General features: G+C 41.8%; 1 protein-coding gene across 33 annotated transcripts in view; it reads left to right on the forward strand.

Annotated features, from left to right (window-relative positions):
• The window catches only part of LOC120898197 (glutamate-gated chloride channel), a 118,645-nt gene that overhangs the window by 74,288 nt on the left and 18,612 nt on the right, over positions 1-25,745 (forward strand). For 20 of the 33 annotated variants that reach the window (XM_040303692.1, XM_040303695.1, XM_040303693.1 and 17 more), the window contains 11 exons: positions 6,328-7,197; positions 8,062-8,076; positions 8,483-8,571; positions 9,829-9,915; positions 10,943-11,007; positions 11,141-11,361; positions 11,437-11,519; positions 11,626-11,766; positions 13,918-13,992; positions 15,299-15,451; positions 19,646-19,860. In XM_040303692.1, the coding sequence (XP_040159626.1) occupies positions 6,328-7,197; positions 8,062-8,076; positions 8,483-8,571; positions 9,829-9,915; positions 10,943-11,007; positions 11,141-11,361; positions 11,437-11,519; positions 11,626-11,766; positions 13,918-13,992; positions 15,299-15,451; positions 19,646-19,860 (2,014 nt within the window). Of the gene's footprint in view, positions 1-6,327; positions 7,198-8,061; positions 8,077-8,482; positions 8,572-9,828; positions 9,916-10,942; positions 11,008-11,140; positions 11,362-11,436; positions 11,520-11,625; positions 11,767-13,917; positions 13,993-15,298; positions 15,452-17,177; positions 17,331-19,645; positions 19,861-25,745 lie in introns of all 33 variants that reach the window. The other 13 variants (XM_040303703.1, XM_040303720.1, XM_040303721.1 and 10 more) reach the window with 7 other exon arrangements.

The following is a 25,745-nucleotide window of genomic DNA, read 5'->3' on the forward strand; positions in this document are numbered from 1 at the left end:
AAATGCATTATAAATAAAGCGGCAAAGCCAAATTCTCTCTTTTTTCATTCAAATCCTCAAGCAAGCAACACGCTTCGCTCATCTCATCAACAACTCCTTGGCGCACACAAGTGGCACAGAACTCCAAGCAAAACCACCCAGCTTGCTAACACAAAAAGCACACAATCGGCTCTTTTCAGAGCCACCGATTCATTTATTAAGAACATCTCAAAAAAATTCAAAACACAACGTAGGGTTCCGTACCAAACAGTACCCCTTACAAGAGTTATGTAATTGGTGGATCCCGTGATACAGTCGTCAACTCGCACGATTTAAGATCAAATCTTCCACGTAAGATTTACTATCATGTTATGAGTGTCTGTTATGAGACTATCTTGTTGGTCTATAGACACAGATAGTTATCCTCATAAGGCCTTTACCACGAATGGTAGTTGTGCCAAGTACAAAGAAAAATAATTATTTTATACAATTTTTATTATTATATCATTTCATTATCAATTGAACAAGATTGTACTTAGTACACTGTTGGATGCAAATAACAAGCAATGAGGGCCTTCACGATTCTAGTTAGTTTTTTGTTAGTTAGTTAGATTCGAGTACATGCTCGAAAACACGGGTTTGTTTACATTTATCCCAAGGTGCATTAAAGAGATCAGGTGGTGGAATCTGGAATCAAAGTGTATGTAGTCCAGGTGGTCTCATAGCATTTTTTCATAACCAATTTTGAACATCACTTTTTGGCAGAACGGCTGATTTTTTTTCTCAAACAAGTTTTCTGGAGGCTTGACGAATACTCAAAACACTTTTACAATCTTCATTCAGAAGCAGAAGCGATAAAAATCAGCCTTCTAAATTCATACACCTTGGGATAAGCCCACCTGTATATTATACTCAATTAGATAGCTGCTCGAAAACTGCTATCCAATGCAAACAGCTGACAGGCTGAAATTTCAGCCTACGAATTTCAAACGGAAAGGGCCCCAATATTATTTTTTTATTTCCAAAGTTTATTCCTTTTCAACACTCGCACAATTTGAATGGCTTAAGGCGCGTTTCTAGTAGTCAAAATAGTAATCTGAGTTACTTTGAATCCAATTGCGGAATGATGAGACGCGAGCGTAACCAGTAGGATAGTTATACTCGCAATAATAAATCTTATTCGCCAATCCGATCAATACCACACCATTTCCATCCTCAATCGTCAATGGAGATCCTAGACTATCTCCGCAAAATGCGCCTCCTATGTAGCGATCCGTACATATATGCGCATCCGTGGCGTTGAAGTAAGGATGCTCTTCGGTACACTGTGCATTGGACATCACCCGGTTGCGCAAATATCTATATGATCCGACGGTAGTACCCTCCATATTTACATAAGTGCGTGAATCAGACAGTTTTGGTAACCGAATTGGCTGCACATATTTGTTTAAGGTGACCGGGTAATCCAAACGAGTCAATGCAATATCTTCGGTCGGATGAAGACGGATTGCGTTCGCCGAGAAGTTGATGCGCTGCTCCCAAGGATAGTTTCTGTAGGCCAATGCGGCAGTGCCGTAGCGTATAACTTGTGTATCACTGACTTTTAAGCAACCCCTAGCCACTGCCAGAATATAACTTGGCGTTATCAGCCCTCCTGCACACACAATAGAACTGAAATTTACTATTGCAACTTCTAAATATGCAAAGAACGGAAACTGTCCCGAAAACGGCGTGTATCCATCAGTAGCAAGTCTGTTTCCGGCCGGTGCTCTGGGAATGGCAGAACTATCCTCTACCAATTGTTCGACATCACTAGCAATAACTCTTCCAATAAAAGCCGCAACAACCACACTGCACAGGACTACTGCCGCGGAAATTTTCATTATGAAGCTGTACTTCCAACACAGTGTCTTAAGCTCGACTTATGGGTGGACAATGTTATTCGCCGGTTTATATTAGAGTTGAATTACGATAAGCCATTTGCCAACTATCCATCCGTTAACCTTATCAAGATCTGACACATTACAGTGCAAAAACTGTAAACCTATAAATAACTATAGTCTTTACAATAAGCTGTAAACCTATCAACCCGCACATGGTCCCCAAATTTACGCAGAGAATAAATAAAGTTATAAATCAGATTTGTACCGGGGTATAAATGTGATTATTCAATCATTTGATAGCAAGATAGCACGAACAATGAAGCATTCCTCTTCCTATTCGATAGACGGATTTCATTATGAGATTACAAACATCCGCTGAATGCTTGCAGTATTCCACTATTGATTTGAACCATTTCAAGCAATATAATGTTCCCTTAGTTGGTTGGCTATCTGAGACTGATTGGTCAGTCCTACGTGCGGGAAGTTTGAAACTATTACGCACTTGTTGCCAAGTGGTGCGAGTTGACGATTGCCTCACGAAACCAGCTGTAGATCAAGTTTGATTAGTTAAACTGGTGGAACGAGTAGAATCATGTTAAAAGTTTTGTTTGCAATCGATGATTAATTTATAAAAAATATGAAAAATGCAGTAAAATACTACACTTATCTCTCTCTCTCTCTCTTTCTCGCTCTCTCTCTCTCTCTCTTTCTCTCTCTGTATCTCACTTCAACTCTCTCACTCTATCTCTCTCTTTATCTTTCTCTCTCCTTTTCTCTCTCTTTGGGTTTGGTGTGCGGCTTTGTAAAATGTGAAGCGGATCTATTCATACCAATCCACTTATATTTATATACAAGCCGAGAGAGCAACTTAACGAATGAACTTCGTGTTTCGTTAAATACAATCTACCTTCACGGCTTTGTATATACAATCATTATTATGATTTTATCTTGAATGGTATTTGATAAAACAGCTTCATTACAGTGCCACCGTGCTGATACGCTGCTATCTAATCGACTGTTTGCTTGTCTGACGTCACTGTTAAAAACATCAATTCACTTGAAATTCAGATTACTTTCAGGTATACATTTTGGCAAAACTAATTTTCTTCAATAACGGAACCGCAGTGTGGCACACAACTTTGGAAATTGACAATGTTTACAAACAGTTATTAAAATCATACAAAGGGGTTTTGTGATTTTTTTTTAATTCTTTTTTTTATTTTTTTTTTATTTTGTGCCATTATATATTTTGCAAATTCTCAGCTTTACTGGTGGTAGTTCAATAATACGTATTTAAAAATAAATCCAGTTTTACCTTCCACGCTTCCTTTATTATATGAAAACACAGCATAACCAGATGTATCGATTATGAATGTTAATTAACTTTATTGCTATTGAAATTTAATAATGGAATTTACTCCCAAACATAAGACACATCTACCACCACCTTTAAAACGTCCATCGACAAACCTCTTGAAACTCTCTCCCTTACCACCATGCAGCGTCAAGTGCAATCAGTGTCAAACGTGTAAGACGAAAATTCAAACACAGACCGCAGCCGCGTCTTGCTACTGTCACCTTCAGAGCAGCCTTATACGTTTGTGCATAGTTCAGACACGTCCTGTACCACGTCAAACCACGTCAGCGCAAGGCACAATTTGCACATCTACCCTCCAAGCACCGAATACGCGGCACTTGACGGTGACGATTTCTGCACCCTGCGAACCGTGCATTATTCATCCATTGCAATATGGTAATGGTATAATTATAATTGAATAACATCATCACAAATTTGCCAGTTTTGTTGATCGTTGGTATTTGATAACAGTGGAAACGGTGTGCAAATTATACAGAACGCTATCACTAGGTACGTGGTGCATCGATAACTCGGTTCTGCGCAGGGGTGCGAGATAATTCATAAAATTAGAGATCGGGCTATGAATTCATTATTTTCATAGTGCCCTCAATTGCTCCTTTTTTTTAAGGCAGCTAGAGTAAATAAATCACATGCTAAGCGGTAAATACCACGGGTTTGTGTGCGGGTAGAAGGTCGTTTTCATTTCAACACCTTGCCGACAGGGAGAAAGGGCACGCCCAGGTGTGCATATTTGACTGGTTTTAAAACAAATGGCCATTCTATATTCAAACTGCAGCATAATCAACGTGTGGCTTTCGATTATGCTAAACAATATTTTGCCACGCTCGAAAATTGCACTTTCCAAAATAAGTTCGCCCAAAGCCCCCAATACCCCTGCGTGTCCTGGTTCGGTATCGGTCTAGGCGATAATTAATTTTACCACTAATTTCATTACGCTAACACCACTATGAATACACACACCCACACACACACACGGAGAGAGAACTGTCCGGCAGAAACTAGCCGTTTGTGGCTGCAATGTGGCCGGCACATCTTCACAGGAGCATATTACAAATTAATCGTTTGATTAATGGATCTGTATTTGCTGGCGGCGTCTGTAATTTCAGCTCCGAACCTTCGTCGCCACCTAACACACTCCCCCTGCACGATGACGGTGCGAACTTTGCACGAACTGTGCGTATCGTTTAATTTTCTGAAATTTACAAACGATTCACTCGTGCCGCACGTCCTCGTCCTCATCACACGCTCTGACATCACTGACAAATGGCTGTTTCTATCGCGGGAGGACGAACGCCGGCGGCCACTCTCGATCGGCACACTATCATGCAGATCAATCTTGGGCGGGCAAGCGTCCAGCACGGGCCGGCAAAAGAATCCCGGGACCTGTGGTGCAGTCCGACAATCTTCATCATAAATCTTTGGTCCCCGAGCCCCGGCACCGGCACGACGTCTGACATCCGACACCGATTTGCCGGATCGGATCGCCTGGACGATAAAATTAATTAGATCGAAATTGTCCCGCATCCCTCGCCCACACTCGCTCTTTCAGTGGTTTGGTTTGGCCATAAGTAAAGTGTGTGTATATGCAAAAGACAGCTCAATTTTTGTTGGCTGATTTTTTTTTGCGTCACTGTGTGTCTCATTGTGTGTCTGTTTTCGATCAAACCAGTGCCAGCGTCGAATTGCTCTTCTGGTGCTTGTCAATTCACCGACTCGTTGCGGATGCTTCCGGCCGATTACCCAAGCGAGGCATCATAAGAGCCTATGATCGTCATAAAAATTGTAATTACAGTGTAATTACTGTTCTGGGCTGTTCTGTGCCTCCTGATACCCTCCTGGCTTCTGATGAATGTGCCGCAAGGGGCATCATCGATGAAGAAACTGATCAGATTAGAAAAGTAAAATCTGAGCGACCATCGGTACGGGCGCGGCATCAGTAATGAGAAAAGGAGAGAGAGAGCGCAGGAGTCATTGGTTGTGCTTTAAAGCAACAAATTAAAGATATTATCGCTGTAATCGCTTAAACTAGAAGCAAGTGTTGGGGTGCTCTTGAGAATAGATGTTTGAACCACTTTTCTCCGCTTAGCACGATAGACAAGTGCACGGCACATGCAAAGACATCCTACTACACAAACCATTAACAAATAGAGAGATTTTTATTGTTCCTTCGATCAAACAGCACCAACCGGGAGCAACAACCACCCACTCTGATCGATTATAAAGTGCGCACAGCAGCGAAAGACAAACCGGTGAACCATACAAACGGTCGTCGGTAAATGGCTATGATGCACGGTTTTGGCTTCTAAACAACAACTTCCACTCGTTGAAATCGCAGCGTTGGCACTTTTTTTCATTGCAGACACTAGGGAAAGTGTAAGAAGGCGATATCGATCGATCGCTTGGGGAGAATTTACTCGAATAAGCTGAATCATTTCGATCCAGTTTGGTGGATGGCGGACGAAACACAGTTAAGAACACAGTTAAATATTTCATTCAAATACAGTGCTGTAGTACCAAGCATCGTTGAAAATACTTCAATTTTTTATGTTTTCTATGGATCCTACACAAGTGAAGCAATGAAAAAGTATGGAAGATTTACTTTTTCCATTTCTTCTTAATGTTTCACCTCGTTTTCCCCCCTTTGCAGAAAGATTATCGTGCTTGAGTTGTTTTCAAGGGGTATTATAATCGGTAATGAACATCATTTTAACTCATTGCTCCTCTTGTACGTCTGCGCCTTATTCGCAGGGCCGTACTCACCGTAGACGAAGCGAAGGAATGGCATTATAAAATCCGACCGTAATTGTGCGAATCGTTCGCCGCTAGCGAGTGTAATCGAATCGGCATTAATTTGGAATTAATGATATCGATTCCTTTGCTTCTCGGTTGCAAATTGTTAACCCTCCCCGAAACAAGTATGCGGCACCCAGTAGGAACAGACTTAGGTGGAGCTTTGCGGGTATTTTTTGACGAATTCTGTGTGAATATTTAATGTTTTTGAGACCTTGACTGAGCTTTTCTTTTTTTCTTTTTCTCTCTTTTTCATGCCCCGTTCGCCGTCAACGGCCATAACACGTACTGCTGCAGATGTCATAATATGGGTTACTCGTGCGAAAGTGCGCATCTACAGTATCGACCAGTACGATCGGACCGCAACCAGCGAAGTTGGTCAACCGAGCCACTGCAGCTGCTGGACAGCCATCAACCGCAGGCCACAACCGCAACCGACCGCAGCTGTACCAGCGACAGCACCACCACTACCATCACGAACCGCTCACCAGCACCAAATCAACCGCCCTGGGCGACAGCAACGGACAGTAGCTCCACCAGCCCGACCCGGTGGAACCTGCGCACGGAACCAACGCCGGAAGGGACCGTGGCGGCCCCGGTTACGAAACGGCGTACCTCCCCCACCGAGCCCATCGCCGTCACCAGCTCCCGGTGGCATTCGTCCTTCAACCTGCTGCGTGCGCCAACGGCCGTGTTCGACGGTTACTCGACGATCGTGCTCGAAAAGCTGTCCCGCTTCATTAGCCGCCATGTAGCCGCTCCCCAACATGCCACCCCGCCATCCGTTCCTGCCATCCCGACGACGAGGGCGACGACGAAGACGACGTCCAGAAGTGCTGCGAGTCCAATGGCGCACACCGTCACACCGTCCAGCAGGCCCGCGCCCGGCAGCAGCACTAGCAGCAGCACCGTTCGGCGGCACGATGACGAACCCTGCCGTAGCGATGGGCAGCCAGTCCCGCTCGGGCATCGTGCACACCGTCAACCAACGCAATTCCACGCGCCGAGCGTGCAGCGGGACGTAGCGGCGTCGCCTACGACCAGCAGGCCCGCCAGTAGCCACCATCTTGTAAGACATTCACTTTGTTTATACGCAGCCTCTAGTGTACTACTAGCGTTATGTTATCTAACGATACCAACAGTTGCCTCAGACACAGCGCACCCCATGTAAGTACTGTTCGGCGCTGGCCAGGACCCTCTTTGCTTAGCTGCAACAGCTGTCCGCATCTTGATGCTCATCTGTTCATCCCGTTCATCTATCGTTCATTGCCCGTTTTCTATGCTCATACGTCCTTTAACTTTAGTCTATGACGTTGTTTTACAGGGGGTTTCTTTATCAAAGACAAATGCACTGCATATCCTTAAAATGAAAAATTGAAAGTTGAATTAAGATAAGATGCAATCCTCTCTGTATATTAAACAATGCTCTAGGCAACCACTCCACACACTTATCTAAAAAATCAAGTTCATATGAATCATAGAATCTGTATTTTATGTTGCCGTGACCAGGATAATCTCTTTAACATAATTTGTTTTTTCTCGAATGAATGAACCTTAAAAAGGTTATAACCCGGTAAAGCAACCCCCTGTAAATATTATTTTAAAAAAATTATATTGTTTTTATTCGTGCCTCGTGTTGTTCAATCATCATTAATACCGCGTCTTGTTTTGGATATAACCTGTAAAGCTATATGTACTATCTCTATGCCAGCTTTCATTGCCAACAAAAATTGATGCTCATTTACTAAAGCTCCACGAACTATACACTTTGAGAGTCCAAAGTAGTTGCCAAATTTCTTTAAAAAAAAAAACATCATTTCCGCGCTCTCCCATGCAGCTCCGCTACATTCCAAAAAATGATACTTCTAGAGTACGCTAGGCTCGCCAGTTTGCAAACGCGCAAGAAATATAACATATAACATTACTGTAGGCAATACTGTTAAACAATGCTCAACCACCGTGTTCTAACGCATCACATTCTATTTCTCCCCCCCACCCGGTCAACTCCTCCATTGTGTCTTAACCTAGCAGAAGAGGAAGAGTTCGGTAAATACCATACAGTCTAGACTAACCATCCACATGCAAACAGGCCCGTTCCTTGTTTTTCTCTAACATTACAGCCCAAAACCATTATGCAATGATTCCATTACGCGAAGATTAACCTACCCTAGTTCACACCATAAACGTTAAAGGTTGTCACACTTTTACGTACACAAGGACAATTACTTAAATGTCCCACAACAGAGCAACCAGTCTACCGTGACCGCGAACGAATGAAAGTTGGTTCTCCTGTGACCATCATGTGTGCTCTTTTCTCTATCATTTCTGATCGTTTTTCTTTTTGCATGTGTTTTCTGTGAACTGTTAGATAAATTTCTAGGATACATAGAAATGCACGAAACGTGGCAAAGCGGCAGACAAACTAATGCAACCATTTTTCTCTTCGCCCCAGATTCGCGGAAGGAAAGTCGGATAAGGAAATTTTAGATCATCTGTTAAAAAACTCCCGTTACGATAAGCGTTTGCTACCACCAGTGGACGGTAAGTGGAAGGTTTTGAGCTGTTCATTTATTTTTCCTTTCATTTTACTCTTCAACCGATGGCGAACTTTTATCTCATGCCATGTGTATTTTAATAGGCAGTAGTTACTTTTGACCTATCCATTTTTGTTGTTTATTTGATCAAGTAATGTTTTTGAATAGTTTTCTTTGAATTGAGCAGTAGTTTTCTGAAACAATCATCCCGAACTAATTTTAATGACATTTATTTTGTTTTAGTTTTGTTTTAGACATTTTAGATTGTCCAGTATCTTTCCGCCATTTGCTCACGTCTCTTTAAATATCATCATTCTTATCAGAAACGTTATTCTTACTCAATGTATTCTATGTTTTGTAATCAATGATTTTGCTTTATTATTAATCAGTGGGTTTCTGTTGTATCATTCCATCATAACATTAGCAAATGTTTAGTATTTTTTTCATTTTTCTCAATAACATTACTTCTGTTTACCTTTAGCACTGGCATGACTTTCAGAAGAAGGAAAAAATAGTGATTAGTGTAGAAACATCAGTCACTATTTTTCCACTGAAATCTTCGCTTTCGTAAGCTTGTTGTCTTCCGTTTTCTTCACGCCGGCTTACCTGAAACTCATGTTCCGTTTGCACACTCCACTGCAATGTCATAATGCATCGTTTCTCCTCCTAATGCAATGTTTCCCCTCTATAGCGCTTCTCTTCATCAAACTCCTAGTAGTTTTGCAGTAAAACAATTTTTTTCCAACCACCGTTCAACCGTTTCGCCACATCTACAGTCTCACACCGAGGACGGTGACAATGTTCAAAGCTTCACCGGAAAAAACTGGAATCGACCGATCGAACACACACTATCGGAAGCACCGAATAATCGTCTTCCAACTAATTATGTCTTCCAATCTCACACTCTCTCCCTCTTTCTTTCTCTGTCTGTCTACACGTATACGCGAAGCAATACTTAAAGCTGTCAAGAGTACAAAACAGACTACAATAAACGGAATATGTGAAACAATTCTTTGAAAGATCTTTCACAAAAAAACAACCACATAGACTCACTTACAACACGCACACATGTCCACCGTGTCCTGGTGGAAAGGGAACAAACAGTCGACAGAAGATCAACTCTCCCACCCCTCAACCCCCCCACACTTATCTTAAATTCACTCTCAGGTCACTACAGCCCCCCCCCAACAACCTCCCCCGAACATTCCAAGGCTAGTGTCGTGTTGTTTTTGCTTCTTCTTCTTATCTCTCTTCCTCTTTGCAGATGCGGATTTTTGCTGTGGCATGCACACGCCGGAAATGGCTAAACACATACCGGATATGCGTGTTCCAGGACGACCCCAGAATCGTGGTCCGTTTGCTTTCCCTTGTGCCCTTAATTTTGTCTGCTACCAGTTTTACGTCCGCTACTACCTACCTCTCTTGCTCTCTTTGTTCCATTATATTGCCTTCCGTCACCCGTTTCGGTTTTTTTCCAATTTCTATGTGTGTGTGTGTGTTTTATTTTAGTGTTTTTTTTTCTTCCTGATGCGCATCCCCTTATGGTTTGATTTCAATGTAACCCTTGGTTTGGTTTTTATTTGTTTCTAACTCATCGTTTGGCGCGTATGTATGATAGCGTTTCCTTATTGCCGGTGTAACTAGGTGTACCGAGAAGCTCCCCTTCCCTACTGAATGTGCTTCATTGGTGTATCAGTGTGGTGTATTGCTGTGTTGCTATATATTTTTATTTTGTTTTCTATTTTTCCTATTTGCTTTCTCTTTAGTTCTCCTATTCACGCATGAAACATAAGCTTCATCACATAGAACATTATTTAATGCATTAAATGGCACTCGTTGCAAAATTTGTATTTCAGCACATTGCGACTATTCAATTGTTCTAACTGAGTTTTTCTTAGTTTTTTTACGGATTATATTGGTATTTGAGAGCCAAAACTACAACCATTTTACAATTTTTTTACATTTTATTCTCAATTTTTTACTCAAACGATTGAAACATTTGTCCATACTTGATGCACATTTTTTTTTCTGAACGAGTTTTGTTGCACAATTGTTTTTTTTTTCTTCTTTTCTTTAGATACACTTTTACGTTCAACATGTCAAGTGTCTAATTTATATTAAGTATTTTCTTGTGACGATCGTTTGGTTTTAATTTCGTGCATTGTTTTGTACTTTATGCCGCAACATAGCAGTAGAACCTGTGCAATGTTCATGCTGATTGCACGCGGACGAGGCAGCAGTGAACTTGTTTGATTTGTTTTTAAAGTCCCGAAAACATGACCGATTCGTTGACCGCGTCATGTCATAGTCACACGAAAACACCGTTGTCCTACACACCAAATGCATTGTACGTCCCCTTATGCTTCGTCTCGTTGCAGGTACATTGACTGTGAACGTTAGCGTTTTACTATTAAGCTTAGCGTCACCCGACGAATCTAGTTTGGTAGGTGTGATACTTGGGCGTGAATTGTTCATTGTTGCATCAAGCGCAAACTCCTGCTCATCGTGTTTGTTTTCCATCCTTGTTCTATTTTTTTTTTCTTTATCTCCATCGTCCCTCTCCAATCACCGCACAGAAATACGAGGTCGAGTTTCTGCTGCAGCAGCAGTGGTTCGATCCGCGGCTCCGGTACGCCAACCAGTCCCAGTACGAGTATCTCAACGCGATACACCACCACGAAGACATTTGGTTACCGGATACGTACTTCATCATGCACGGCGACTTTAAGGATCCGATCATACCGATGCACTTCGCGCTGCGGATATACCGCAACGGGACGATTAATTATTTAATGAGGTACGGGCGTGCTCCGTTCGTGGCGGTTGCCAACAGAAAACGGGATTTAATGGAATTTTCCAATTCAATTTGCAGGCGGCATCTGATACTGTCATGCCAGGGCCGGTTGAACATATTTCCCTTCGACGATCCGCTGTGTTCGTTTGCTTTAGAAAGCAGTAAGTAGAGACCGATCTTGCCGATGCTTTATTTATTTAACGTCTTTCAGCGTAGTCTACAACCTCTCTTCTGCTTTATTCCATCGCCTTTTCTCGCTTTCCGCAGTATCGTACGAACAATCGGCAATAACGTACGTCTGGAAGAACGACGAGGACACTCTCCGCAAGAGCCCTTCGCTCACGACCCTAAATGCGTACTTGATACAGAACCAAACCATTGCCTGCCCCATCAAAGCCAGCTGGAGAGGTAAGTGAATGGACTTGCTTTGCGCCGCGGGCCGTAGGCCGCTCGGTACCGCGCCGCAAAGAACTGGAACTCTATTCTGCTCTGCAGTGTGGGGCAGAGAAATGGGAAGAAAGATGAAAAAAAAACTAAGCATAACAATGCTGGAGATTTAGCTCCATCGGAGCACAGTGTTTTACGACCGGTTTTTTGTTAAGTCTTGTTTTGTGATCATCATTTCGTTCGTTCTTCCTCTCCGCCGGTTCCGTTTCTTTTCTTTGGAGCTGTAAAGCGTTTGCTGATAATGATTGTGGTTTTGAAATGGAACTTTATTGCATATTGTTTTGTTTTATAAGAAACATTGTCCTATTAAGCACTTGCAATATTTTCGTTTTGCATTTTCTTAATTTACCTATCCGGGGTTTAATAGTGTGTTGTATCGAATTATGTAATTTATAATAATAACAACATTGTGTAAAAACGCAAAACTATTTCGTTCTGTTAGCATAAGACAATTTAAAAAAAAATATGTTACATTATTATCCTATATCCTTCATTCCTGTTGAAAATTGCACAGTTTTTGTTTCCAATTGATTGAATTATGAGTTCATATTATTCCTACATTTTGTATTGTAACTTTTCTTCTTCCAACTTCCAAGTTCCCATTCATTTCAATTGCCTTAAATTTGTGTGGTAATAACTCGTTTCGTTCGACTTGCTTTTCCGGTTATGAGTTGGCATGTACCATCCTACCTGCAGCCACCTGCGGGTGGCCCAGCTGCTGGAAGGAGCTTACGCGTAAGCATCCTTCAGATGTCTGAAGATCGCCCGTGCCCACGCTTGTATTAGCAACTCGTTGACCTTAGGACAACACGCCTGCGCCCATTAGTGCGCCCATTAGAGTAATCGGGTGAAAATTGCAAATTATTGCAGCCCCGCTCGTCGCGTGACGGACGCGTGCCATTTCTATTCCAGTCACAATTAAAACAGTGTGCAACTCCCACGGTCCCCGCAAGAGCGATGTAAATCAAATGTCCCATTTGGCCTCTTGCTCCCAATCGTCTACGCTCACCACGCTTCCGACGGCTATACAAGAGCGCTCGATGAAACCAGCCACGCATTGGTAAAGCGAAGAAAAGCAGCGCATTCATTTATTTGTGTGTGTTTTTTGTGTCTTATGGGCTTCGTTATTTTCTTTGGCCCTCTCTTGTTGGCCAGTAAGACAGAGACTCACGACGACATTATCATAGTTATATATATTTTTTTTGCTTTCTCTCGTTTACCCTCTTTCGAGCGATTAAATTATCCACCCCACTGTACGGGCAGTGCTCTTCATTAATTAATGAATGTGATTAAGCAGAGTTGTTCCTGTGCTGTGTAAGTGACAAACGCAAGGTCAACAGGAAATTGAAACATTGCGTGGGCAGACTTTATGCACCGGAAGGCATCTAGGGAATTGCAATTTGCTTGCATTAATTATGAAGAAAAAGCTTGGACCATGGGACATATACATTTTGGTTTGGTTCAGAGTTGGTAGTGTCACTGCAAAAATCATGATTACAGAATAGGTTGGCTAATTTTGTGTTTTTGCCAAGTTTTGTTTGCAAGCTGTTATACCTGTTACATTTAAATAGTTTTTTTACATAAAGGAATATGATTGGATTTTTTAGTTTGCTAAAATAAAGTTGGTATTTATTAGTTTGGGACATTCTTAGTTGGAATTGTTTCGTCCTATCAGTTTAACCTTTTTTTACAATCTGCACTTTAACCTTTTTTGCACACATTTTTTTTTTTACTTACTTCTGCTTCTGCTCACGAAGTACGGTGGTACATTCAACATAAAACATTACGTTAAGAATTAAATTTAAAAGTATATAATGTTTTTCTTACTCTGTTCATTGGTTTAATTGTTTAAGAAAATTTCATAATTCAGTCCTTTTTCCTCTCCTCAAAAACACAACCGAAGATAAAATGCGTTACGCATGCTGAAAACACAAAAAAAAAACAGCAAATAAACTCTTGCTACCCGTCCCCAAAACCTTCACCACCACAGTTCCGATGCATTTCCCGATGCCTCCCACCTCCTCTCCTCTCAGTATATGAACAACGTAATCAAATTATCAAGCAAACAACCCACAATGACATAATGCACGTGCAAAACATTTTCTTCATCAGCCGAAGGACAAACGTTGTCGGTAGAAGACGAAGAGTTTCTTTGTAATTTATGTCAGAGACGATTTGAGGAGCAAGGTACATACAAGCATTCAAAACTATTTCTTTTCCTTCCACCCTTCCCTGTTTGTTTGCCGAAACCCCTTCCCCTCGCTCCCCAGAACCAGAAAGCAAACTACACTCCTGCCGTTTATGTTTTTGGCGTCTCTTCGCTTCGCTAGCCGTAGCATTTTGGTTTCGAGTGTTTACACCGTCTCTTTTAGGCTTTTTGTTTTTGGTTTAGTGGGTTTGTGTTGAACTATCGTTTTTGTTCTTTACTCTATCTATCTCTATCGAGCTTCGTTTTAATCACTCTCGTTTGGAAACTAGCCTGGATTTGGAATCGTTGCACCTACTGCACTTGGTTTTTTTTAGTAATCTTGTAGCACGTTTCGGATCGACTATGGATGGTTAGCTTCAACGATCATGAATTTCAAACAAGTTTTTCAAAAATGGTATCCCTAACTTGCTTCGTTGCGTAGGTATAGATTTTAATTATCTCTTTTGTCACATCTTCGGCATTTAAAGATAAAAACCAGCTCACTGAAGTTGTTGATGACGCTAATTAGTGTGGCATTCCAAATTTGAAATGATTTTGAAAACATTTTATAGAAGATATTCAATACTATCAATCAAATGGCACGTGTAAGCTCCTTCCATCATATTCTCGGTCAGTCAATTTTCTGTCATTCATCAATGGATATAAAAAAAATAGAAGCATGAAATTTAATGCCTTTTATGTTATATTTTTATTCCTTTCTTACTAGTATGCACCTGTACACAACAATTTGAACCGATAATATAGTTCGAGCTTGCTGTTTTCTTTTAAGTTTAAGTAGTGGTTGTTGAGTAAAACATGTTATAATTTGTGATTTTCACAGTTCCAAAGTAATTTCTTTTGTTACACATTTTGTTCATTTACTTGGATGCGTGTTACTGTTCGTTACAAAAAGCGTTTTCCCTCTGTTATAGACAGCTTCATCTTGTATGTCCCGATTGTCTTACCGATTCCCAATGGCTCACTTTACATTCCGCTCTGTTATGTGCTGTTAGTTGTACTTTCCTCTCTCTCTCTCTCTAGTACTCAATCCCGGTAGTGCGAAATCAAAGCGAAAATAACGTTTGCAAAACAATTGCGTATTGCTATAAAAAAAATATTTCATCTATGTTAACCTTACAATACAGCCGTAGTGAACCACAAAAAGCCAAACTCGTTGACCGTATGAAACCTTCTCTCTGTTTCTTTTTCTCTCTCTCTCTCTCTTTCCCTGTTCCCTTTTACCCAATACCTCCAATGCCTATCTATGGCCGTATGTTTGTGTATAATTTGTGTGAGTGTGCGTAGGAAATTACAGTTGTCTGAAGGTGGATTTAATATTTACGAGAGATCGAGCGTTCTATTTCACGACCGTCTTTATACCGGGCATCATACTGGTGACGTCATCGTTCATCACGTTCTGGCTGGAATGGAACGCCGTCCCGGCACGCTCGATGATAGGTAAATGATCAAGCGACAGAGAAGCAACAAAACAAAAACATTTACGCACACAAACATACAGATACAGATGTGAATCATGCTCTCGTACCGGTGGCAGCACCACAAACGGTGCCAGCCGGTCGGTCTGGCCTGCTGCCCACCGAAGCCCACCGAGACGCACATGAACACACCGACCGGACGCACAATTCCATCCCGAACTGAACGGATCGATAGGCCTGACAAATACACTAAACTAGTTTGCTAACAAGCAAACAATCCCTCCCGGACGAGCAACCCCCTCACTGCTTCAAGCCCTGGAACGGGTGCGGTTGGTGGCTGGAAGCGAGCGCAACACACACGCTCAACTGCTCCACTCATCGATAGCGAACAAGTGCAAACAGTTGAGAATGCCAGCCCTTTTTATCGACACATTCATCTCAATCATTGACGTTTGCGGGGCTGTGTGCGTGAGCGGCAAACACGCTTGTAACTACTTGCATTCATCAAGCTGCATGAATCGATTTCGAATTTCAGTGTTTTCGTTACCTGCTAATGTAACCATCAATTATGCAATGTTTCCTATTTTTAATTGTGCTACCGGAAACTGTTTGCTATGAAGTGAAGCGCTCTTTTTACGATATTTTCTTAAATGATCATTCCTGTTACATTTCTACACTCACAAATCCACACACATTTCTTTACATACCGACACGATAAGCTCAATACAAAGTACTGCATGATTATTCGCCATATTTTACCAAACCAAATACCTGGCGTCTCCATTCGGCCACTCTTTGTCGCACAGATATTCCTTTTTCGTTATCCTCCCTGCGTTCTAGTCGCCGTGTTTAGATTAAAAAACACACACACACAATGATCAACATAAACCACTCAGCCAATTAATGCATTTAACGGTCTGCTCAGTGACGCCTTTCAGATTACGGTAAGATTGTTCCTCCTGGCTAGATGTACAAATGCCTTCGGTTGTTGTGTTTGTTACCTTTACTCCCGCCCCCCGAATGCTTGCCTTCTGGTCGATAATTCCGCCCTGGGTCGGTAAGGATTCTGAATAGCAGCTCCTGCTAGTGGGTGTTGTGTACCATTATCATTGTTTTCTGGTTTGCTACAGTATCGGCACTGATTCGAATTAGTTTGTTTTAGTTTGTGATAGTTCCTTTCAATTTCCAGCTCGAGCAACGAAAGCAAAACATTATTATGTCATAATTTATGTTATTTTTTATCACATATTGGAGTGATTAATACAATTGGTAAAGAGGGATTTTAATAATTTCTACATGAAAATGAAAAATTAATTCTAATCAAATGCATTGCTTAATCCTTTCGTTTTCATCCCCATTTTCTTCTCTTTCTCTTTCTCTCTCTCTCTCTTTTTCTCTCTTCTTCTTCCATTTCTGTATTCCTTATCATTGCCCCTTGATGTTGATTTAATTGCCTAAATTGTGTTTAACCTGGGATGTTAAACTCATTTGTTTCTTACAACAACAAAAACATAAATCGAAAAATGTCCAACCTTTTCATAAATTCAAATATTTACATTGAAATTCCCATTTGTTTGCCCACAACTATCAACACACAAACATCTTTCCTTCATTGTTCAACTCTCGGCATACGTTTCATAACCTTTTGACCCGCCCTTTATCCTCGGGGCATTACACCCAACGCCACCACTTCGACGTCCGGCGAACGCTTCACGCGCTCAACAACAACAACAACAACAACCCACTAGGTAATTACAGTTGCCTGAAAGTAGATCTTATGTTTACGCGGGATCGAGCCTTCTATTTCACGACCGTCTTTATACCGGGCATCATACTGGTGACCTCATCGTTTATCACGTTCTGGCTCGAGTGGAATGCGGTCCCGGCACGGGTCATGATAGGTAAGCGAACAACATCCAAACCTGCCACAAACTGCCCAAACTCCCATTGTGCGTCTCCTCTAGCCACTGGCACACGTGCTGCAACGCGCTCTGTCTTTCTCTATCTCTATCTCTAGCTCGTTTGCTGGAGAAGAATGGAGTTGAAATGTGTGCATCTTCAAACTATTATTGTTGTTGTTATCATGTGAACCTTTCCCTGTTTGTTTTTTTTTCTGTCCGCAACGCACCTTTTCCGCCTACAATATGTATTTCTGTGTTGTCCGAGTGTGTTGTTTCACTGTTGGTGTGTGTTGCTCTTTGTTCGCTTTCACTCATCACTGAAGGGACGTAGAATATCGTCGCCGTAGCGTGGTTAGTTATTTTTGACTCTACTTTTTTCGGCATTATCTTCGAAAAGCGTACTGAGCAGGTATTTTAAAGGATCTTATATTACCCAGCATATTATCTGAAGATAATGATACAACATAATAACGTAAATTTTTAAATTTATAATGAAAGATGCATAAATTAATCATGGATTTCATACCATTAAACATCTAAATCAATAAGAGGGCTTCAAAATATAAATCGACATTGTGCACATTTAAAACAAAATCATATAAATTCTACTCTTTTAAGATCGCGTAAGCTTTCTGGACTTGGCCCATCCCTACATGTACTGCACATTCCTTTAACTGTTAAGAACATCTGATGCCGCTTTAATATTGACTCACCTCATTGAGCACCAAACGTTTAGTCTCAAGCATGTCATTTGGCTTTAATTCTGTGATTCATTCATTTAGCTGATCATATCCGAAAGCATAAAATAGCCTTTACACCAAACGCCTCATCCCCTGACCCATTAAACCTTGCACTAACCTAACAGACAACCAGTCATTCTAGGAGTGCCGTTCGGTGACCTTCACCATCGACTATTTCCCGCACGCCGACGAGGAAAAGTCAAACGTACAGTGACTACGTTGTACCGATCAAAACCGCTGTGTGTAATGCAGAAACCGGTGGTAAGGGTGCAGCCGTATCCGGTTGTTTGGCTTTCGTTCGGGTTCTGCTGCAACGAACTGTGTCAAGGATGCTTGGGCTACTGGAACGATGTGTACCGAGCGATAGTAAAATGGCCATCATCGTTTTGTAGTAAATGTGCCGATGTGTTTGCTTTAATTGGATGTGGTTAAGTGGTAGAAACAATTTAGATCTTCCCGTTTGGATATGATACATTACGTATTAAGAATGTGTGGTCGTCAGCACTTTGCATATCTATTACACCTTCATCAGTAGCAATGTAAATTTCAATTTCAATTAAAATTTTAAATTGCAAAAACTTCACTTAAAGTTGTGTAACGAAAGTAAATGAAAATTATATAATCAAGCATAAAAATAGAGCAAACTTATCTTAAAGCTTATACTCTACAAATGCCCATTCGTCTTTAACCTTTCCTGCACATTTAGCTTATTCATTCTCCGGAATATTGCCACCGAAAAGCTTAATCACACATTAATAACAACAATACGCTATCGATGAGAATATGGCAAGCGGTAGCAAAAAACACGCACCTCGTGCTTAATCGACTGCATCATTTCTCGCAAACCACTCCTCACCTCACCCAAGTCACCACTCCACCATAATACAGCGAGCAATGATTCATGCCATTTCCGTGCAGTGATGCATTAATGGTTTGCGCTATAATTTGTGTTGTTTTCTCCTTCATTCTTGCCATCTCATCGTGCCATGTTTTTATCGCTGGCCTTAAACAAAATCTACAACATAAATGCATATCACCCTGCCCAAACCACTGTGTGTACGTGTAAATGTGTGTTGTGTGTTTGCTCGTATTGGAAACAATGCGACGGCACTGCAAACTCGATCGCTGCGCCAGCTTCATCCGTTATGCACACATTATTTGTACAAACAACGACGTAAACCAACACCATCTCTCTCACACACGTACGTACGTACATATACACGCAGTCACTACACGCACACGACATTAGGACGCCTGCAGTGAAGCGAAACGGGGGACTGTACACCCCACTGCCTTGAGACACCGAGAGACCGTGAGGGACTGGACGCGGAATTCATTAAAAATGCGACGTGCTCATTAAAAATGCATCACACGATGACCGCTTCAGGTTTTGCGCTTTTAAATGCATTCACTCATACCATAATCTTTCTCTTCCTCTCTTCTCCCCCGTCGTTCTATTCCGGCCGTATGTGCGGCATGGCTATTCAACCGTGCAACAAACGACCGGGCGCCTCCACCCGCGGACACGAACGACCGGGCGTCCCCATCGGCGCTGCCCCTTGACCCCTGATGCAGGTGTAACGACCATGTTGAATTTTTTCACCACCTCAAACGGTTTCCGCAGTACACTTCCGGTCGTGTCGAACCTGACGGCGATGAACGTGTGGGACGGCGTGTGCATGTGCTTCATCTACGCCTCGCTGCTGGAGTTCGTCTGCGTCAACTATGTCGGCCGGAAGCGGCCGTTGCACAACGTTGTATATAGACCTGGAGAGAATCCAGTTACTCAGGTAATGTACCGCCGGTTGCAAACTAAACACAAAACATTTCCTCCCCACCCCCCTTGTAAATGAAACAAACTCTCCCCCTCCACAATGGCCCCCTGTTAGGGCAAAAAGAAAAGGGAAAGGGTTACCATACAACAAGAAGAAGAAGATGACAAAAACTATCCTTCCTTTCACCCCCTCAAAATACCACTCGCTCTTCGGAACATTCTGCGCAAAGCGAATAATTTGGCAAAAAAATGTAAATGTCAAAGCTAAACACACGAAACATATCTGTGTCTGTGTGACGATGCGTTTGCAGTTTCCCGATAGCGGAAACGAAACACACGTAAACAGTATCAGATTACAAAATGGAGCGCAAACGACTCGCATCCCTAGCGATTAGAAAACACTACACCCCTTTCAAGCACTGTCCTCCTCTCCGGTTGAAAATCCACCAACCACCACCTCTCTACTCCTGGTTTTTCCGCACAATCGCTCACCTGATAGCTTGCTTTACCTATCATCCGTACCCCGTACGGGTGGGTCAAAAATACCAAATTCGATACTGTCCTGTCAAAGAACACTGCATTGCACACGTTATTTTGTTTTGTTTTTTGATTTTAGTTTCTAAGCTTTTGTTTGTTTTGTTTATTTCTTATTTGACTTATTCTTTGCTCTTATACCTCTTCTTGTTTTATTTTACTTTTTTATTTTGTAATATATTTCGCATATTATGACTCTTGTTTATACTTATTCTTTGTTTATTTTTTTGTTTTTGGTTGCTCTTTCTTATAAATTACCTATTTCCTGTTAGTTTTCAAGTGTCTTTATTTTTCCTGTCTTGTGTTTGACCTATTATAAGATGAACCAACATCGCGCAACTATTTTCAACTGAATATATTTCTTGAATCAATTAAAACTGATAAACACTTTAATGGAATAAACCAAATTGGCGCTAGAATATGAAAAAAAAGTATTCAAACCAATGACAAAAATCTCTCGAACTGAATAATCAAAACAAAACCTACCATAAACCTTCTTATCTAAATCAATCATGAAAACTATTACTCACACATGAGCCACCGTTCACTAGCTTCACCAAATTTTATCTCACTAACTTCTCCATTCATTACTTCAAAATCTTTTAATCCGTCTCGCTGTTTCGATTTTATCTTTCTTCCTGTACGCTTTACTCGTTGCACAACTCTTCTTCACTACCTTCTGCTAACCTCTGTTGTCTTGTTTCGTGTGCAACAGGTTGACTCGCTGCTTGCCATTTCTTTCCGTATCTTTCGCTTACGATTTCGTGTTTTGGTGCACCTCCGTTCTGTACTGCTTGGTAGTTCTGTATGAATGAGTTTCTTTGTGCTACGGTTTTGTTAGTTTAAGTGCATTCATACCACCATTTTATGTGTTGTGCAGTAGAGCATACATGGCCGACTGTCGGTGATACGTTTTTGTGCAACTATTTCACACACTCTCCGCCGTTTACCTATCTTCTGTACTGTGCGAAAGCAACGAAAGTTTGCCGTGATGTCTGTGATTCGACGCAACAAATTCACCTTACCAATGAGAGCGAATCATTTCCAACCAATCGATCTATCAGCGAAACGCTCCATGCATATTAAATGCCCATTTCCTTTTCCGGTAGTATCGTTCGGTGTTTCACAATTCTCGCACTCACACAAACAAACAAACAGCACCATATCGATCCATATGCATACACACAATTCACACAGTTCACTGAACTCTATCGTTCCCTCTCCCTCAGTCGTCGTGGGACGTGGAAGTGGCGCTGGAAAAGCGAGAAAAGCGGTAGCAATTCACCACTCCCGGGCCCGAAGCAGTTTCCTTCCGCATGATTACAAAAATGAAATCCATTTCAATAATTAATCCATCCCGTATCGACCGGCTTCGGCAGGTTGGCCGTGGTCGCAACTATATACATGAATAAACACACACACACACACACATTTCATTACAACGACGAGTTTGAAGCCGACCTATATTCCCATTCGTGCAGTGACAGCTAAATTCAATTTTCGTTCAGCTTAATGCCAACTGGCTACCGTTGAATTAAAATTACACACCGACACATCCGGAGTGCTGTGTTCGTGCTTGACAAACATTAGCATTATCTAGTTCAAAGAGCAATATGGTTTTCGAAACACAAACAGATTAGGCGGTGGAAAAAATTAACTCAATTTATTGGGGGGGGAATTAAAAACCACTTGCTCAAAGCTTCCGAAAGGGTATTAATTAAACGTCACCTGTATGGGTATTTGCTGCAGCGCTGTCCGTTAAATATGCATCACCTACAGACAGTCATATTGCGTACACGAACAACAATTTATGTCAATGGCTTCAAACGTTTGCTTTGTGTACAAACCACAAACATGCTTTTCCCCCGGGGGGTGCATTATTGTGTCGATTTGCATGAACCCTATTTATGAATTCTTGATGCAACATGTGCTCCGCACAACATGCTAAGCTCTACTGAAAAATTCATCACTCCCAGGAAATGCATTCCTCAGAAAATTACTTCATGAAGGGAGCTTTATCAACTTTACCTTAATCTGAACAGATGGCACGATACCATATCTACCACTACATCTTTCAACTCTCGTTCGATTCGCTTGCCGATCTTTCCCGGACCAAGCAAAATGCCATCGACAACCTAACGAGAAAACCCGTTCGCATGAATTTAATCTTTTACCTTTCAAACGTCATGCCGGTGCATCGTAGCGTACCTTCAGATATGTCACACCGGCTCATGTCAGCACATATCAACTTGAGGGACAGGGCAAGGAAGAAGGAAAAAAAAGCCACTTCGCCCTCGTACCGCATTCACCATGGAACGGCGATCCTTCCGGTGGTGGAATGACCTCAAGCAGAAAGGCACATCATCTTCACTCTTCCGATACGGCAGTTTGAATCGCAAACGGGGCGCACTGTGTGATGTGACAGTTCGAAGCCGGGATTGCACTAAAAGTGCACCGTGGCCTGTGGTGGGGTGCATGATCCGGGCCGATGACCACATTTCCGCATGGTTTTTGCTCAACCACAATCGGTTTTGAGTTTAATTGGGTTGTGAAGAGAAAAGTGTAGATAAAACTCGTTTATGGATCCATTTTTTTTGTGTAACTTTTAGCTTTGCAACTTTGTGACCTAAATGTCTATATTTAAGTAACTTCGTCTTTCTTGAAGTGATAGGAAGTGATATTAAATTAACAAAGTCACTAATTCAATTGGGTAGAATATTGTAACAGCATATTATTAAACTATAATTTTGGAACTTATTTAAAGAATATTAAATATTCTTTACTTTACACGTTTGATTGGTCGTACATAAAATTATCGTTTTTATAATAATCAACATAAAATTGTCGTTTCTTTTCTCAAAGAACTTTACAATAAATCAAACTGTCTGAGCAGTTTTTTTAAATTATTTTTCATTTTGTTTCCCAAACACCCTTCAGAAACATTTTTATGTCACGATCGTGTGCCAAACATGCTTGGCACACCTTGTGAAGAAGAGCAAAAGCTGCATTACTATCACCTTTTACTACCAACAACTACTACTAGCCGCTTGCCCACCTAACTCCGCCGCCGAACTCACGGTTGGCTGAATCGATATTTATTATGTTTTATTGATGTCAGCTGCTCACAGCCACACGGGGTGCCATAAGCCCGTTTGTTGCCCTACGGACGCGGGTCGATTCGTTCGGATTGTAGCAACAGCAGCAGCAGCAGCAGCATCAGCCAATGCTCCGTGGCCTTTGGCACTATTAACCGTCGTTCTTTGCCCTTCCCTTTTCCACTCCCAAAAAAGCCAATAAACGACGTTTCTCGTCATCGAAGGTTCACCTTGCAAGGCAGATGAAGCGGCAGCGCAAAGACGGAACAAAATAAAACACAAACACATCGATCCCCACAAAGGGTACTCGCGTTGTGCACGTTGGACCACCGAAGACATCGTGCAACAAATCTGCACCAAACCCATTGCAGCATTGTAACGGGAGTAAAGGGCAGGGGGGGCTGCTGAATGCTCCGAAGGGAATCGCGTGTAATGTAATGCGGCACCACCAACTTGGCACCAGCTCACAATCGCAACCAGAACTTCAGCGTCATTCTTATCAATTTCCTTCGCCGGGAGCGTTGCTTTCCGTTCGCCGTTCTGACGGGACGGGGTTGGAGGGCCAGGTGTGTAATGAAGCTTTTCGAGGTGGATTTTCTTTTTTGTTCGGACGCTTTTGTTGTGGTTTGTGAGCGTCAGCGTACAAGGGCGCAAAGAATGTTACGTGAAATAGGTGGGACAAACGATCGATGGACGGTACAGAAGACAGATAGTGCCACCTGCCAAATAAACAAAAAAAAACTTACTACCACCGTCGATGACAAACAAAACCAATCAAAGCGAACCCCGAACACAGGTCACACAGCGATCCTGGGGCGGTTTAATATGTTTCCACGGTTGGCAGGGCAAAGCAAGCAAACTTGGCGCTACAAACAAATATGCTAGCTCCTCCCGCCCACTGCGCCGTTTTTCGGTACAATATTTGAAGCAAATCGTTAAATATATGCTAAATCGAACCAGTTGTCAGTGCTGTGTTTGTGTTTCCTTTGTAGCTGTGCTGTTGATTGTTTCTTTGTGTTGCGCCATGTTTCGGCCCGACGGGGGAAAAGCTTTTATGGGTGTGATTTTGGTCCGATTCGCCTGTAGCACAGGGGGTGCATGCATGCTGCACGATATGCGGCTTACTGCAAGGCACATGCATTATGGAGTGCAGCTGGCACCGTTCGTGACGTTCGTGGATGTATTGTTTAACGGGCACTTGCGTTGGAACATGCAAATAGGAGAAAACATGAACCGTGGTTTTATTGTTGCACGATGTCGCTAATGTGCTCCGAACCCGCGATTGACTGGGAAATCGATTCTAATGCGCCAATCTTTATTGTTGCAGTAACGATACAAGTTGGAGAGTGATTAAAAAAATCGTTACTGTCAAAATAATCAATTGATGCATTAAAGAAAACAAACAAAAATAAAAAAGTATCAAATAATGGAACACATTTTAATGGAAATGAATCAACGTATACTACATTGATAAAAAAGCAATTATATTACTTAGTTTTTTCCTTTTTTCATTTCTAGTATTGTGTGCTTAGCCACAAATCTTCATTCCTTCATTATGTTTTATGTTCTATTCTCAACTAATCGTTGTTTTTTTCTTCACTTTCAACATTTCTGCTTTTTCACGTTACCAAGCTTACTTTCAATCCGCCTTTTTAATGTTGCGCTTGTTTTCTTCAATGACTTTCTTCACTTTAGAAACGTTTCCGGTTTCGTTTCACAGTTCAAGCAATTGATAAAACAAAACGCTTTTACAAACACACACGCACACATTTTCTTCCTCCTTTTCTGCTAGAAATAAGAAACTTTTGTAACCGCATTCGTTTCCTCTAGCCGTAATGCTAAACTAAACATAGATGAATAGAAAGAAGAAGAAAACACATTCCTCAGCTTTTATATACCTTCCATCGGCTGCCAAATTGTCTCATAGTAGCGTTTGTCAGAAAAAAAACGCGTGACAAAATACGCAACCAAAACCGCACTCGATTAGCGACACACACATACACACACAATTGACGGTTAATCGCCCGAGTGATCGAAACAAATTGCCAATCAATATGCACACACACACAAACACCAACTCCGCTTGCTTCCACTATCATTTGACCGCGTTAAACAGCCCTCCGCTCCCCCGCTCTCCCCTTGTTGCAACCTGTAGCGAAACAAAGTTATCGTTCCGTTACCAAAGTTTGGTTGCTTCTCCCTACTCTTGTGCCGCTAACTGTGCGGCACTCATCCATATAACTCCCCCGTTCCCATGTCGTTTTTTCCGTTC

The sequence above is a fragment of the Anopheles arabiensis genome, chromosome 2, assembly GCF_016920715.1.
Source record: "Anopheles arabiensis isolate DONGOLA chromosome 2, AaraD3, whole genome shotgun sequence".
NCBI classification, from domain to species: Eukaryota; Metazoa; Arthropoda; class Insecta; order Diptera; family Culicidae; genus Anopheles; species Anopheles arabiensis.